The 14,400-nt window shown below is 38.8% G+C and overlaps 1 protein-coding gene across 2 annotated transcripts in view; it reads left to right on the forward strand.

The window, feature by feature from the left end:
• Tmlhe (trimethyllysine hydroxylase, epsilon) overlaps positions 1 to 14,400 on the forward strand; it is a 118,668-nt gene that overhangs the window by 92,450 nt on the left and 11,818 nt on the right. For both annotated transcript variants that reach the window (XM_005370656.2, XM_013355009.2), the window contains one exon: positions 12,466 to 12,702. In XM_005370656.2, coding sequence (XP_005370713.1) covers positions 12,466 to 12,702 — 237 coding nt within the window. The remainder of the gene's footprint in view (positions 1 to 12,465; positions 12,703 to 14,400) is intronic.

Below are 14,400 nucleotides of genomic sequence, written 5' to 3' on the forward strand. Positions count from 1 at the left end.
CCCATTTCCTCCTACTACCCCTCCCAACCAGTCTACCCTCTTTCTGTCTCTCAATAGAAAACAAACAGGCTTCTAAAGAATAATAATAAAAAAGATAAAACAAAAACTAGCTCATTGGAATAGGAAAAAACAGAAAGAAAAGAGCCCAAGAAAAGACACAAGAAATGGATATAGATGCAGAGACCCACTCATTTGCACACACAGGAATCCCATAAAAATCACTAAACTGGAAGCCATAATATATGCACAAAAGGACCTATGATGTAAAAAGATAGAGGAAAACATAATTAAAATAAAGGATAAAAAATAAGATTTTTTTTATTTAAAAAAGCCTTGACATGACATTATAAGATAAAAAATAAAATCTCCAAAGATGTCATTGAGTTTGTTTTCTGCTGGTCATCTACTACTGGGCATGTAGCCTACCCTTAAGAGTAGATTGTTTCTAGTGAGATACCTTTAGAGAAAACTCATTTATTTGCAAGTGGTTATCAATTGGCGATTGCTTCATGGTTAGGAATGGGGGCATATGTCCACTTCTCATATAAACACTAGGGCCCCATCTGATTCAGACCCATGTAGGCCCTGTGCATGCTGCCTCAGTCTCTGTGAGTTCATATGTGCATCAATCCTATTGGTTTAGAGGGCCTATTGCCTTGCTGTCCCCCATCTTCTCTGGCTCTAACACTCTTTCTTCTCTTCTGAAAGGAAGCCATAATACATTACATAAAGGACCTGATGCAGACCAATGCAGGATCTGTACTGCCTCAGTCTCTTCTCTTTGAGTTTATAAGTGTTTTATTAGAGGGATTTGTTTTCATAGTGTTCTCCATCCCCTCTGACTCTTAAAGCTTCTGATGGTGTCTGAGGAGGGCACTTATCTATGAGTATAACAGAATGTCTTTAGGAGTCATTGTATTGTTGTGTTCTTTCAGTAGAAGAATAGTATTTTATTTTGCCTTAGGTCCCTGGGTTGTCTAGTCTCAGGTTCTTGGTCATCTGAGCAGTGTCTAATATGGGTCCGTCTCCTGGAGTGGGCCTTAAGTCAAATCAGATGCTGATTGGTTACTCCTACAAGGTCTATGCCACCATTTTCCTAGCATATCTTGCAGGCAGGATATCACTGTAGATTGAATGGTTTGTAGGCGGGTTGGTATTTACCTTTCTCCTTTTGTAGCATGCAGACTACCTTCCCATACCATGATCAGTAATCAGTAGGGGTGAAGGCTTTATGTTGGCACCAGGTCATCTTCTCTGTCTTCAATGAATTGTGTACATATTGTCTTTAGTAGTGAGCCCTTACTATCAGTTTTTGAAGAGCAACCCATTGTCTTGGCAACAGCCTGGATTGTTTGGGGATTCTTATGGGACCCCCTTTGACCAACAATTCAATTTGATGTAGACCATTCCCAGTATTGTAAGCTTCATTTAGTGACAAGAGATGTCCAGATGGGGATTTCTCCCCCATTATTTAGCAATTTCCTTTACATCGCCTTCATATATGTATATTGTAATGGTCTGTCCTGTCCCTTTAAGAGACAAGCCCCGCCCACTCCCTCCCCAGTTTGCTAAAGCAAGCAGATCTTCTTTCCACTTCCAGTCTGCTAGTCCTTCCTTTCCATCTCTCTCCTGAAGAGGCAGCTTCTGCCTCTCTTCCTTCTTTGCCCTTCTCCCCTTCCCTCTCCTCCTCCCTTCTCTTTCTCTAGTTCTCTTTCTCTCTTTCTCTCTGCCTCTCTCTGCTCTTCCCCCTTCTCCCCTTCTCCCCTTTCCCGTTCCCTTCCATAACCCACTAAATAAATATCCAACCTCACTTTGCATTGCATGTGCCTATCCTTCTGTCTGTCACCCGCCATGCAGCTCCCTGCCTGGGACTCGCTGCCCCTCAGGGAATGGTACCGTTTTACTTTTACCATAAAATTTTGTGCCATAACTCAGCACAGGCTCTTTCCACATTCCCTCCCGCCCGAGGTGGGCCAGCTGAGGACACATCTCTGTCTCTCACCCGCTGCATGGCTCCCTGCCAGGGATTGGCTGCCTTCGTGGCCCATCATGGTCTCGTGGCCTGCTGCCCACTGCAGCCACTTGGGGAATGGCACCATTTTATTTTTACCATAACATTTGGTGAATTTCTCTCTCATGCTGCCTTTCATAGTCTTAAAGAGACTTTTCATTCTGCAAAAATATCTGCCACAGCCATTATGACATAAATATACTACTGTTAATATAATATATATGTCTAAAACTTATATTTTCACAAACCCAAAGAATTCTTGTGAGTTCCAGGGAGCCAAATTGAAGGATTCACCTTAAACAGGTCAGATACACCCCTCTCAATTCCCTGGTTCTAATTTTTTTTCCTAAACTTCACTTTGTCCTCTGTTCTGCCCATACCTTAAACAGGTGTAACAGACACCAGACATTTCCATATCACAAACACCAGACAGGAACAAACAGACCAGCTACACCAGGATGTGACCAGCACCCAGCTTTCTCAGGTTCCGCCCAAAGACAATGCCCACAAATAAGCAGAAAGAAGTCTTGAGAATCCACTCCCCCAATTTATTTAACCTGTAGTGCCTAACTCCCACATTTTTATTATAAAAAAGAGATGAGAATGTAATGGTCTGTCTTGTCCCATTAAGAGACAAGCCCCACCCACTCCCTCCCCCATCTGCTGAGGCAGGGGAATCTTCCTACTGCTTCCAGTCTGAGTTCCTTCCTTTCTGCATCTCTCCAGTCTCCCCACTTCTCTCCCCTTCCCCCTTTCTCTCTCTCTCTCTCTCTCTCTCTCTCTCTCTCTCTCTATCTCTGTCTCTCTCTCCCTCTCTGTCTTTCTCTGTCTCTCTGTTTCTCTTTCTCTATCTCTGCGCCTCTCTCTCTCTCTCTCTCTCTCTCTCTCTCTCTCTCTCTCCTCTTCTCCCTTTTCCCTTCCCCCCTTTCCCTTTTTCCTCCATAACCCACTAAATAAATACCGACTTTCTCTGCATCGTGTACCTAATAGGTCTCTGTCTCTCAACTGCTATGAAGCTCCCTGCCTGGGACCTGCTGCCTTCATGGCTCTCCGTGGTCTCATGGCTGCCCACTGCCACCATTCAGGGACCTGCATATGGTATATAAATATATAAAATATATACCATAACATATATATTTTTAAGAAGTTTCTACTATGTTAGGTTTCTATATTAGCCCTCAAATGGTGCTTAATTTTAGCTGTTTCTCTCTGTATTCCCTCTCTTTTCCTCTCCCCACCCCAATTTGATCCTTCTCTTCCATATCCTCATCCATCCATAACTGTCCTATTTCCCTTTCTTAGGGATATCTATCTGTCTCCCTTAGGGGGTATTTTTATGAATAGTAATGAGTTTCATAATAACATTATTACTGTTCCTCAAGGCTTTCATACTTAAGCCTTCCAAATGACTTCTTTCAGTTTGTTGCTTTTTATCACCTATAGATCGCAAAACCTACCTCACTTCTGAGTTAAACATTTTTAAGTGACTACTAAATAACCCAGACCTAGAAGTTTCAGAGAAAGTTCAATATGGTCAGAAATTACTTTTCACATTTTAAGTGCATTTCTTTTAGATTCTTGATTTTATTCCTTTATCTTTCCTTATGTTTCTTCCTTGTTTTACTTTGTGATATATTTTCCTGTATTTTTACATGTTTCAATAAATTGCTATTAAATTTTATATTAAAGTATAATTACATTGTTTCTGCATTCCTTTTCTACCCTCCAATCCCTCTGATGTACTCTACCCCACTTTAAACCACAGCCTCTTTTTCTTTGTTATTATTATATAAGATATGTACTAGATTGAATTAGAATGGTGCCCCCCATATGCTCATATATTTCAATATTTGGTCCCAGTTGGTGGAACTGTTTGAGAAGGATTAGGGGATATAGCCTTATTGGAGGAAGTATATTACTGGGGATGGGATTTATGCCATTCCTACTCCTCTCTTTCTCTGTGTGTATGTGTCTTGTGCTTGTACATCAAGATGTAAGCTCTTAGCTACTTCTCTAGCTCCATGCCCACCTGCTTGCTGCCATGCTTCCCAACATGTTGCTCATAGAATAACTCCATGTAACCATGAGCCCCAAATTAAATGCTTTCTTTCACAAGTTGTTTTTGGTCTTTCATGGCAATAAAAAAGTAACTAACATGGTCCTACTGCAGCCAGGGTCAATGTTGATGTCCATGGCCCATGTTGCCACCAAAGGCCACAAGGATGCCTGGCCTCTGGGCCTCCACCTGTGGCTATGTTGGGGTCCAGGGCCCTTCTGATACCAGGTCTGTGATAACCTGAATCTTCTGCACTGCTACCAAGGGCTATAGTGTTGTCCAGGACTGAGCTGCTGTCAGGGGCAATTTTGGGGTCCGTGACTCTACCATAGCCAGGGTCTAGGTTGAGATCTGTGGTTTCTGTTACCATTGAAGGCCATGTGACTTCTCATGGTCTGGACTATTTACTACCTAAGCCAAATTGGAGTCCAAGGACCATGTTGCTGCTGATTGTCCTTGGTCCTGCCACAACTGGGTTCTATGTTGATGTCTGATGCCTGTGTTACCACAGGGGCCCATGTGAACCATGTGTTGAACCATGTGTGTTAAAGTACAAGGGCCATGCTAAACTAGTCCTGCCCTCACTAGCCCAGGAGAGCTAACCCCACTCCTCATCAGCCCTGAGATTCTGGAACCCAATGACCCAGGCACTGAGAGCTGTCCCCATCTTTAATAGAGTTTCCCACACACCCCCACCCCTGCACTTGGGAAAGCTAGCCCTAATCCTCACCATGGTCAAGGGAAAGCTGTCTCTGCACCTGATGGGGCTAGTCCCAGCATTCCAGTCAGAACAACTCAGCTACTACCATCCAGGGCTTTGTGTTGGCACTAACCCATCTATGACCTGCTGGAAAAAGTGATTGGTCCTACAGAAACATAGCCACAGGATAACTTGGGGCAACAGAATGATATCTAAAAGGAGCTTCAATGAGGGTCCAGTATTGTTGTTACACCAGAAGCCAGAGGCCTTGAACCTGACTAACAACATATTATACAATGAAAATTTACAAGTAAAGCTGTTTGGACAAAAAGGTATACTGCTTGATATACAACAGATCCCAATGCCACTAAGACAAATGAAAAGGTACAAAAGACAAAGGAGTAAGGTGGTATTTTTTTGCTTGTGTTTCTTTGTTGTTTGTTTTTAATTAATATTCTTATTTGTATTTTTATTTTTTTACTTTTTATTTTTATCATATTTCTTTTTTAGTTTTCTTATGTGGTGGACACTACAAGAGTGAAGAGCAAATATGAAGGGACTAGGAAATGAGTGGGTTTGGGGTGAATGATGTGAAATTCCCAAAGAATCAATAAAAACTATGTTAATAAAAAAGTGACTAAGACACTATCTTAATTAGGGTTTCTATTACTGTGAAGAGACACCATGACCATGACAACACTTATAAAGGAAGAACATTTAATTGGAGTGTCTTACATTTTCAGAGGTTTAGTCCATTATCATCTAACCATGGTGCCATACAGGTAGACATGGAGCTGGAGAAGTAGCTGAGAGCCCTACATCTTGACTCAAAGGCAACAGGAAGTGGTCATGAGATGTTGGCAAAGTCTGCTTATTTGTTCCCGACTGCCCAGTCCCGAAATAATTACACAGAAACTATAATATTTAAAACACTGCTTGGCCAATAACTTAAGCATATTGCTAGATAGCTCTTATATCTTAAATTAACCCATTTTCATTATTTTATATTTTACAATGAAGCTCATGGTTTACTGGTAAAGTTCCCAGGCATCTGTCTCCTTTGGCATCAGCTGTATGACATCTCACTGATTCAGCCTACTCTCTCTCTACATCTCTGTTTGGATTTCCTGCCTGGCTTTACTCTGTTAAGCCATTGGCAAAACGTAGCTTTATTCATTAACCAATAAAAGCAACACATACAGAAGAACTTCCCACACCAATGAGACAATGGGTGTGGCTTAAGCATATAGGAAACATCAAATCCCATGCCCTCAGTGATATACTTCTTCCAACAAGGCCATACCCACTCCAACAAAGTCATACCTCCTAATAGTGCCACTCCCTTGGGGGCCATTTGCATTCAAACAACCACATGCACATACACAGACACACACACCTGGATATATAAATATAACTGCTCATTCTTCCAGTGATATTTGTATGTATATGATTTCAGGACTAGCCAACCACTTAGTCCTGTATAAACAAATTAAATGTCTCTTCTCTGGGAAGAAGTATTTCACCTGATCTCAGCATTCTTTAGTTGTCTGTACTTCTTTGTTTAGGGTTAGGACTCCATTAGATTTCCCTCTTCCATGTTAGCTTGTCTAATTTTGATTTACTTCTTCGGGTCTTATTTAGGAAGTATATTGTTGAGGTCTCTTGGAATAAGTTCCCTGTCATTTTAAGGAGACACAGAATCAGATTTCTTGATTCTCTGGCTCTTAAAGGATTCTTTGCCTCCTCTTCTCTCTTCTGTTATGTTGCCTAGGCTTTAGATACAGAAGTTATATTGTAGATGTATCAACTGAGACTGGGCACACCCCATAATCACTTTTCTCTGCATTTTGGCTGGTTGTACTTTTCTGTAATAGTTTCCATCTGTTGCAAAAACAAGTTTTCTTTGATTTTGTTTATGTTCTTGTTTTTTTAGAAGGTGAGAGCTACACCTATCTGTGTATATAAGAATAAATATGTAGAATATGCTTAGTAATTATGTTGGTTTTGTAAAGTGGTGATAGTAGGCTCTCCTCTGAGATCTACAACCTCAATAACTTTAGGTAGTTGATGAGGTTTCCAGTGCCAGGCATAATTTTTTTTCTTATTGAGAAGGCCTTAAGTACAATTAGAAACCTGTTGGTTACACCTAAGATTTAAGTACCACTGGGCGGTGGTGGCACATGCCTTTAATCCCAGCACTCGCGAGGCAGAGGTAGGTGCATCTCTGTGAGTTTGAGGCCAATCTGGTCTACAAAGAGAGTTTCAGGACAGCCAGATCTGTTACACAGAGAAACCCTGTCTCAAAAAAAATTAAATAAAACAACAAAAAAAGAAAAAGATGTAAGTACCACTCTTGCACCCTTAAGGTTATTGTGCTATTGTAGTCATCCTTATGATTCATAGGTGTGACAGCCTAGTGGGAATATTAATTGCTTCCATTTCTTGAAAGCTTACATAGCACCTTCTTGTTTCTGAAGTGCATGGTGTCTTCAGCAATAGGAAATTATCCTCAACCTCTGTGAGGCAACCAAGGGCAATAGTAATAGCCTATATTGCATTGAGAATCTCTTAAACTCCCCTGATGAATAGCCCCAAAGGGGGTTTCTTATGCCTGATAGTGGGGTTTTTGTTAGTCAGTATTGTAGTGATATTTAATTTGTATTTTAATAAATAAAGCTTGCCTGAAGATCAGGAGTTACCTGAAAATCACTGGTCAGCCTTATAGACCAGGCAGTGGTGATACATAACTTTAATCCCCATAGCCACACTAGTTTGCCATAAAAAACAGGTGGTAGTTCTTTAATCCCAGAACTAGAGAGGATTATAAAATGAGAGGAGACAGCTCTCAGACACAGTCTCATTCTGAGATTACCAGAGGCAGGATCACCATTTCAAACTGAGGTAGAGGCTGGCAGTGGCTGGCAGTTTTGCTTGTCTGACCTTCAGGTTGAACCCCAATATCTGTCTCTGGGTTTTTATTATTTGTGCTATACAGTATCTCTTGGGAGGAATATTGTTATCCCAAATGAGATAACGTGTGTGTGTGTGTTTATAGCTATATGTGAATAAACAAATTGCTATAGGTGAATAAATAGAAGTGTTGTTCCTTATGGCCTTTAATTTTTTATATTATTTCTCCCTACCCTTTCCTCCCTCTAAGCCCCACCCATATACCCCTTTATGCCTTCTTTCAAATTCATGGCCTCTTTTTCATTAGTTGTTGTAGCATGCATATGTGGATATTCATGTATGTTCCTATATACAAGTTTCTGACTCTGTTAATGTTACTTATATGTATGTTTTCAGGACTGACCATTTGGTATTAGATAATCAATGAATGTTTTAGACATCCTTGTTATTTTACCCTCTCTTTCTGTATTGATCCCCTTCCCCACTCCACAATTAAACCTCCCTTCCATTTTACCCCCATTTCCCCCTTCAAATCACTTGCACCTTTCTATTCTCCTAGATAAATACCTACTATCTTGCTGAAAACAACAAGAAAAAGCAAATTCTAAATGGATCAAAAACCTTAATGTGAAACCTGAAACCTGAAGAAAACATAGGCAGTACTCTATGAGATATAGGTGTACAAAAGGAAATTCTGAATAGGACTCCATTTGCCCAGAAATTAAGGTCAACAATTGACAAGTGGGAACTCATAAAACTAAAAAGCTTCTGCACAGCTAGAGAAAAATCAAGTGAAAAAGAAATGCAAAATTTTACCAGCTATTCAGATGATTAATATCTAGAATATGTAAATAATTCAGAAAACAGTCAATAAAACAAAGAACCCAAGTTTTAAAAGGGGTGGGACAATGGGTCTGAACAGAGATTTTCCAAAAGAAGAAATAAAAGTGACTAAGTAATATTTCCAAAACTGTTTGTACTCTGTCTTAAGGCTTCTAATGTTCTTATAAAACACCATGACCAAAAGTAATTTGAGGATGAAAGAGTTTATTTGATTGTACAGCTTATAGTTCACTATCAAGGAAAATTAGAGCAGGAACTCAATACAATACAAGAACCTGGAAGCAGGAACTGATGAGGAGGCCATAGATGAATGCTACTTACTGGCTTGCTCCTCCTGGCTTTCTCAGTTTATTTTCTTATACACTCTAGGACCATTTACCCTGGAGTAGCACCATCCACAGTTGTCTGAATCCTCCCCCATCAGTCCTTAATCAATAAAATGCCCCACAGGTTTGCCTACAGACTAATCTTATGGAAGTTTTTTTCAATTCAGATTTGTTCTTCTCAAATCACTGTAGGTTGTGTCAAGTTCGCATAAAACTAACCAGAGGAATGTGATATTAAAAAAAAAAAACTTTGAGATTTTATCTTACTCCAATCTGAATAGCCAAGGTCAACAAAACAAAACAAAATTTAAAAAAAAAAAAACACAACAAATGCTGGGGGAAAAGAACCCTCATTCACTCTTGGTGAAATTGCAAACTGATCCAACCCTTCTGGAATCAGTGTGGAGAATCCTGTAAAAGCTAAATGTAAATCTATCATAGGATCTAGTTATACTCCTCCTTGGTATATGTCCAAAGGATTCAACCTCCTACTCCACAAATAATTACTCAGTCATGTTCATTGCTGCTCTATTCACAATAGTTAGGAAGTAGAAACAGCATAAATGTCCTTCGACCAAAGAATGGGTAATGAAAATGTGGTACATGTACACAGTAGAATACTATTCAACTGTAAAGAAAAATGAATTCATGAAATGTGTAGGTAAATGGATAGTATTAAGAAATATTATATTGAGTAGGGTGACCAAGACCCAGAAAGATAGACACCATATGTTTTCTCATATCTGTGGCTCTTCTCTCCAGATCTTCAGCTATGACTATATAATGTCTGGAGTAACCACAGAAACCAGAGAAGTAGAGAGAAGGACATGGAGTGATGTACTAGCAGGATATAAATACTTTTAACTTTATTTCTCTTCATGAATTTCAAAATTCTACTTGAATATTTCAGACAATTTAATAGTCACCTTCCAGAACTTTTTTTCTGTTAACATATTCAGATATACATGTTTAAATTATTTCAACAACTTCTTCAAACCTTCATTATCATCTTATCACATGTCTATCTGTATTCCAAAGAGCACTATCATCTTTAAGGTTTTCCAAGTTAGAAACTTAGAGTTGATCTCAATTCCTCTCTATACTTCAAACTGTACATGGTTTTCTAAGTTATTTTTATCACCTTTATTCCCAACAGATTTTAGTACTATTGACAAATCAATGTTTTAAATTATTTTTTTCTATAAAGCAAAATAACAAATTTGAGATTTCATTAAGGAAAGGTGGGGTTTGGTTGGTGGTTATTTTGTTTTGTTTTGTTTAGACAGGGTTCTATGTGTCCCAGATTGGCCTCAAATTCACCATGTAGCTCACAAGAATGCCCCTCTTAAATTCTGGAATTACATGCATATGTCACCACACATGAATTTTACTAATGCTGGGGATTAATCTCTGGGCTTTGTGTATAGTAGGTAGGTATTCTACCAACTGAGCTACACCTTAAAACAAAATCTTTTTTTAGTTTTACTTCTTTGTGTGATGGGGGTATTTGTGTTTGTGTGCCAATGCACACAAAGGTATGTGAAAAGATAACCTGAGGGAGTCACTTATCTCCTTGTACTATATCTTAATTAGGGTTGCTATTGCTGTGAAGAGACTCCATGACCACAGCAACTGTTCTAAAGAAAACCTTTTTTTTTAAAATATTTATTTGTTTATTATGTATTCAATATTCTGTCTGTATGTATGCTGCAGGCCAGAAGAGGGCACCAAACTCCATTACAGATGGTTGTGAGCCACCATGTGGTTGCTGGGACTTGAACTCAGGACCTTTGGAAGAGCAGGCAATGCTCTTAACCTCTGAGCCATCGGGTGGCTTGCTTACAGTTTCAGAACTTCACTCCATTATCATCATGGTGACAAGCACGGAGGCATGCAGGCAGACATGGTGCTGGAGCTCAGAATGCTACATCTTGGTCAGAAGGGAACAGGAAATCAACTGAAAGTCACACTGAGGGAAGTTTGAGCAAAAGACAACTCAAAGCCCACACCCATAATGACACACTTCCTCCAACAAGGCCACACTTTCTAATAGTACCACTCCCTTTGGGGGCCATTTTCTTTCAAACCACCACATAGTGCATGGTTTCTAAGGATCAAACTCAGGTCATCAGGCTCAGAGGCAAGTACATTTTACCTGATGAGCAATCTTGCCAGACACACTAAACTTTTTTGTTTGTTTGTTTGTTTGTTTTTCTTTTTTTCAGATTTTATCTTTTTTTATTAATTTATTTATTTATTAAAGATTTCTGTCTCTTCCCTGCCACCGCTTTCCATTTCCCTCCCCCTCCCCCAATCAAGTCCCCCTCCCTCATCAGCCCAAAGAGGGATCAGGATTCCCTGCCCTGTGGGAAGTCCAAGGACCACCCACCTGCAAGGAACTCAGGACCGCGAGGAGTGCACACTAAACTTTTAAAAAGTGCCAATATTTAACAATTTAAGAGAATTCTGTGGTTGTCTATGCTATGACAACAGGCACTTCATACTGTTTTCCTTGAATATGCCTTGTTGATTTACAGCACCATATTTGGTTATGGTTTGCTTCTTCCTAGGGTCCTTTCTCTATGATTCAATATCATTTCAGTTCTGTTGATGGTGGTTGTTCATTCATTCCCAGCTGTCCAGACCCAAAGTAATCACACAAAGACTATATTATTTGTAGTACTGTCTGGCCAATAGCTTTAAGCATATTTCTAGCTAGCTCTTATATTCTAAACTACCCCATCTCCATTAATCTGTGCATCACCACAAAGTCACCTTACCACCACAGTTCCCACAGGGATGACTATCTCCTACAGTGGCTATATGACTTCTCCCTGAGTCCACCTTTTTTTTCTCTTCTATCTGCTTGGAATTTGTCCTTTGCCCTATTCTGCTAAGCCACTGGCCGAAACATCTTTATTCCTTCGATAAAAGCAACACATACACAGAAGGTCTTCTCACACAACAGTTCAATTTTTGTTCATTATTTAAGACTAGGCAAAGCTATTCCCTTCGTCACTCAAAAACATTTCTTTATACAACACCTTACTAAAGTAAATATATTTCTTTCTTATGGAGATTGTTACATCTTGTGTAAAACTTTTTTATTCAAATGTTATTTGTAGTTGTTTCATCTCTTCTTACTAGATTGTAAGATTCTTCAAAACAGAGGCCATATTTTGTTTATGTCTATATTCCCATGTCTTCCCTGGCATATATATGTGTGTATATATAACATATTATACATCTTTGAAATAAATGTGCAGTAATGGTTAATGCTCTAGACTTTGAATCAGTGATCTGAGTTCATATCTCAGTGGAACCTGTTCCTTGAAGAAGAGACCTGGTCAGTCATCCTCATCAACTCAGACCATGAAACCCAATATAAACAGGCTGCCCATGCCTGCTTCAGCATTGCCAGGGGCATGTTTCACTTTCAATATTATTTAAGAGTAAAAACAGTACAACTTTCTATGAGGTAAAAACAATTAGTAAATGAATTTTTTCTTCATTAAAATCACCAAATTAGGTTTAGTAATCATTTCAGCTATAATATACTATAATTTTAATATATTTTATTTTATCCACTGAACAAAAGAATTTGTTTTGCTTTCTTTAGCATTCAAGTTTTTCATTGTCTTAAGCATGAAGGAACAGGTGGCAGGACACTGTTAGTGGATGGATTCTATGCAGCACAACAAGTACTTCAAAAAGCACCTGAGGAATTTGAACTCCTCAGCAAAGTGCCATTGAAGCATGAATATATTGAAAATGTTGGAGAATGTCACAACCACATGATTGGGATTGGGCCAGTCTTAAATATCTACCCATGGAATAAAGAGCTCTATTTGATCAGGTGAGTACCAAACAACTGTTCTTCCATGTGATATATTTATTATATCGTAAGTTTAACTAATGTATCCACCTATCTCTTGGAATTATCATTTGACTGCCTTGTAAAACATACAGTGCATCATATTCAAAATCTAGTTCAGAGGCTCCACACACCTTAAGCTCACCTCTCTACATATTCGCTCATGTTTCATTGGATGATATATCGACGAAATTGCCCAAAGAAAAAACTAAAAGCCACATTCAACAAGTCCATCTCCCTCACACTATGCAACCAATCTAACCAGGTTACCTAAAAATTTTTCCACAAAGTACCCAGTACTTCCTATCTACATTTTATGTGAGAGCACCATCACCTTTACACAGTGCCATTGATTTCACCCTTACCCACCTTCTATCCGTTTTATGTGCTGTAGCTAGAGAAATATTTTAAAATTTTATTTATTATTGTGTGTATATATTTATGTGTGAGAACATGCAAGGGTATACATACCATTGCACATGTGTGAAAGTCACAGGAATATTTTTCAGGGCTTGGCTCTCTCAGAATTGGATCAATAAATCAAACTCGGACCTTGTGTGTGTAAATATATTATATAATGTATAAATATAATGCATCTAAAATATATTGTATAATATGTATATGTTTGTATATTTGTACAGCAAGTGCCTTTATCTGCTGAGCGATCTTACAGGCCCTAAAGTAATTTTTGAAATACAAATCTTACTTACTTTATCATTCTCTTGTGAAAAGTCCTACATCCACTTAGTATCTTTCAAAAAACCCGTTATTCTTATAACTTACACAATTTTGCATGTTCTGTCCCCTTCTTACTGTTGTAGCTTCAATTCATACAACTCAAGTTTCTATACAAATTCAGCCCAAGATATGTTATGTTTCTTTAGATTTTAAGTTGTTTTCCATGGTGCAGCCAAAAATTTTTATGTTATTTTAATTCATTTAAGCTAACATCTACACGGCATTGTTCTTCCACAAACATTTCTTGAGTATCTCCAAAGACACAGGCACTATTTTTACACCAGAGTTATAACTGTGAGAAAATTCATGGCTGTCATATAATTCCCATTCTAATAGAATAACCTGTTTTATTTTTATAAAGCAAATATGTATTATACCAAAGGGTAATTAAAAATAAGGAAGGAGATATGGAATACAGAGGCAGCTTGATAAGAACTGCAAAAGGTAGCAATGTAGTACAGGAAAGGTAAAATCCTATCATTCAATGCTTTGCAGCTTTGACCAAATCACCTAACCCGTTTGTCATGAGTCTTTGGGTTTCAATAATAATACCAGCCATACACATTGTTAAAAATAAGTTGCCATCTCTATTCTTTAACCTGGAAGGCAGAAGAAATGTCAATAGTAAACCACTTTTCTTGGATAAGTTCTTCCTAGAAATAATCCCTCAGTCATCTCTTGTATACCTACTATTTCTCTATCCATCTATTGTGGTTCATTTTGATGTCAACTTGACACAAGTTAGAAGTCATCCAGGAGGAGGGAACCTCAGTTGAGAAAATACCTCCATAAGATCCTGCTGTAGGGCATTTTCTTAACTAATTATTTTTTTTATTGAGAAAAGGAAAAAAAGTTTCAGCCTCCTCCCAGCCTCCCATTTCTCTCCCCCTCCTCCCACCCTTCTCCCCCTCCCCCCACTCCTCTCCCCTTCCCTCTCCAGTC

The sequence above is a fragment of the Microtus ochrogaster genome, unplaced genomic scaffold, assembly GCF_000317375.1.
Source record: "Microtus ochrogaster isolate Prairie Vole_2 unplaced genomic scaffold, MicOch1.0 UNK85, whole genome shotgun sequence".
In the NCBI taxonomy this organism is placed as follows: domain Eukaryota; kingdom Metazoa; phylum Chordata; class Mammalia; order Rodentia; family Cricetidae; genus Microtus; species Microtus ochrogaster.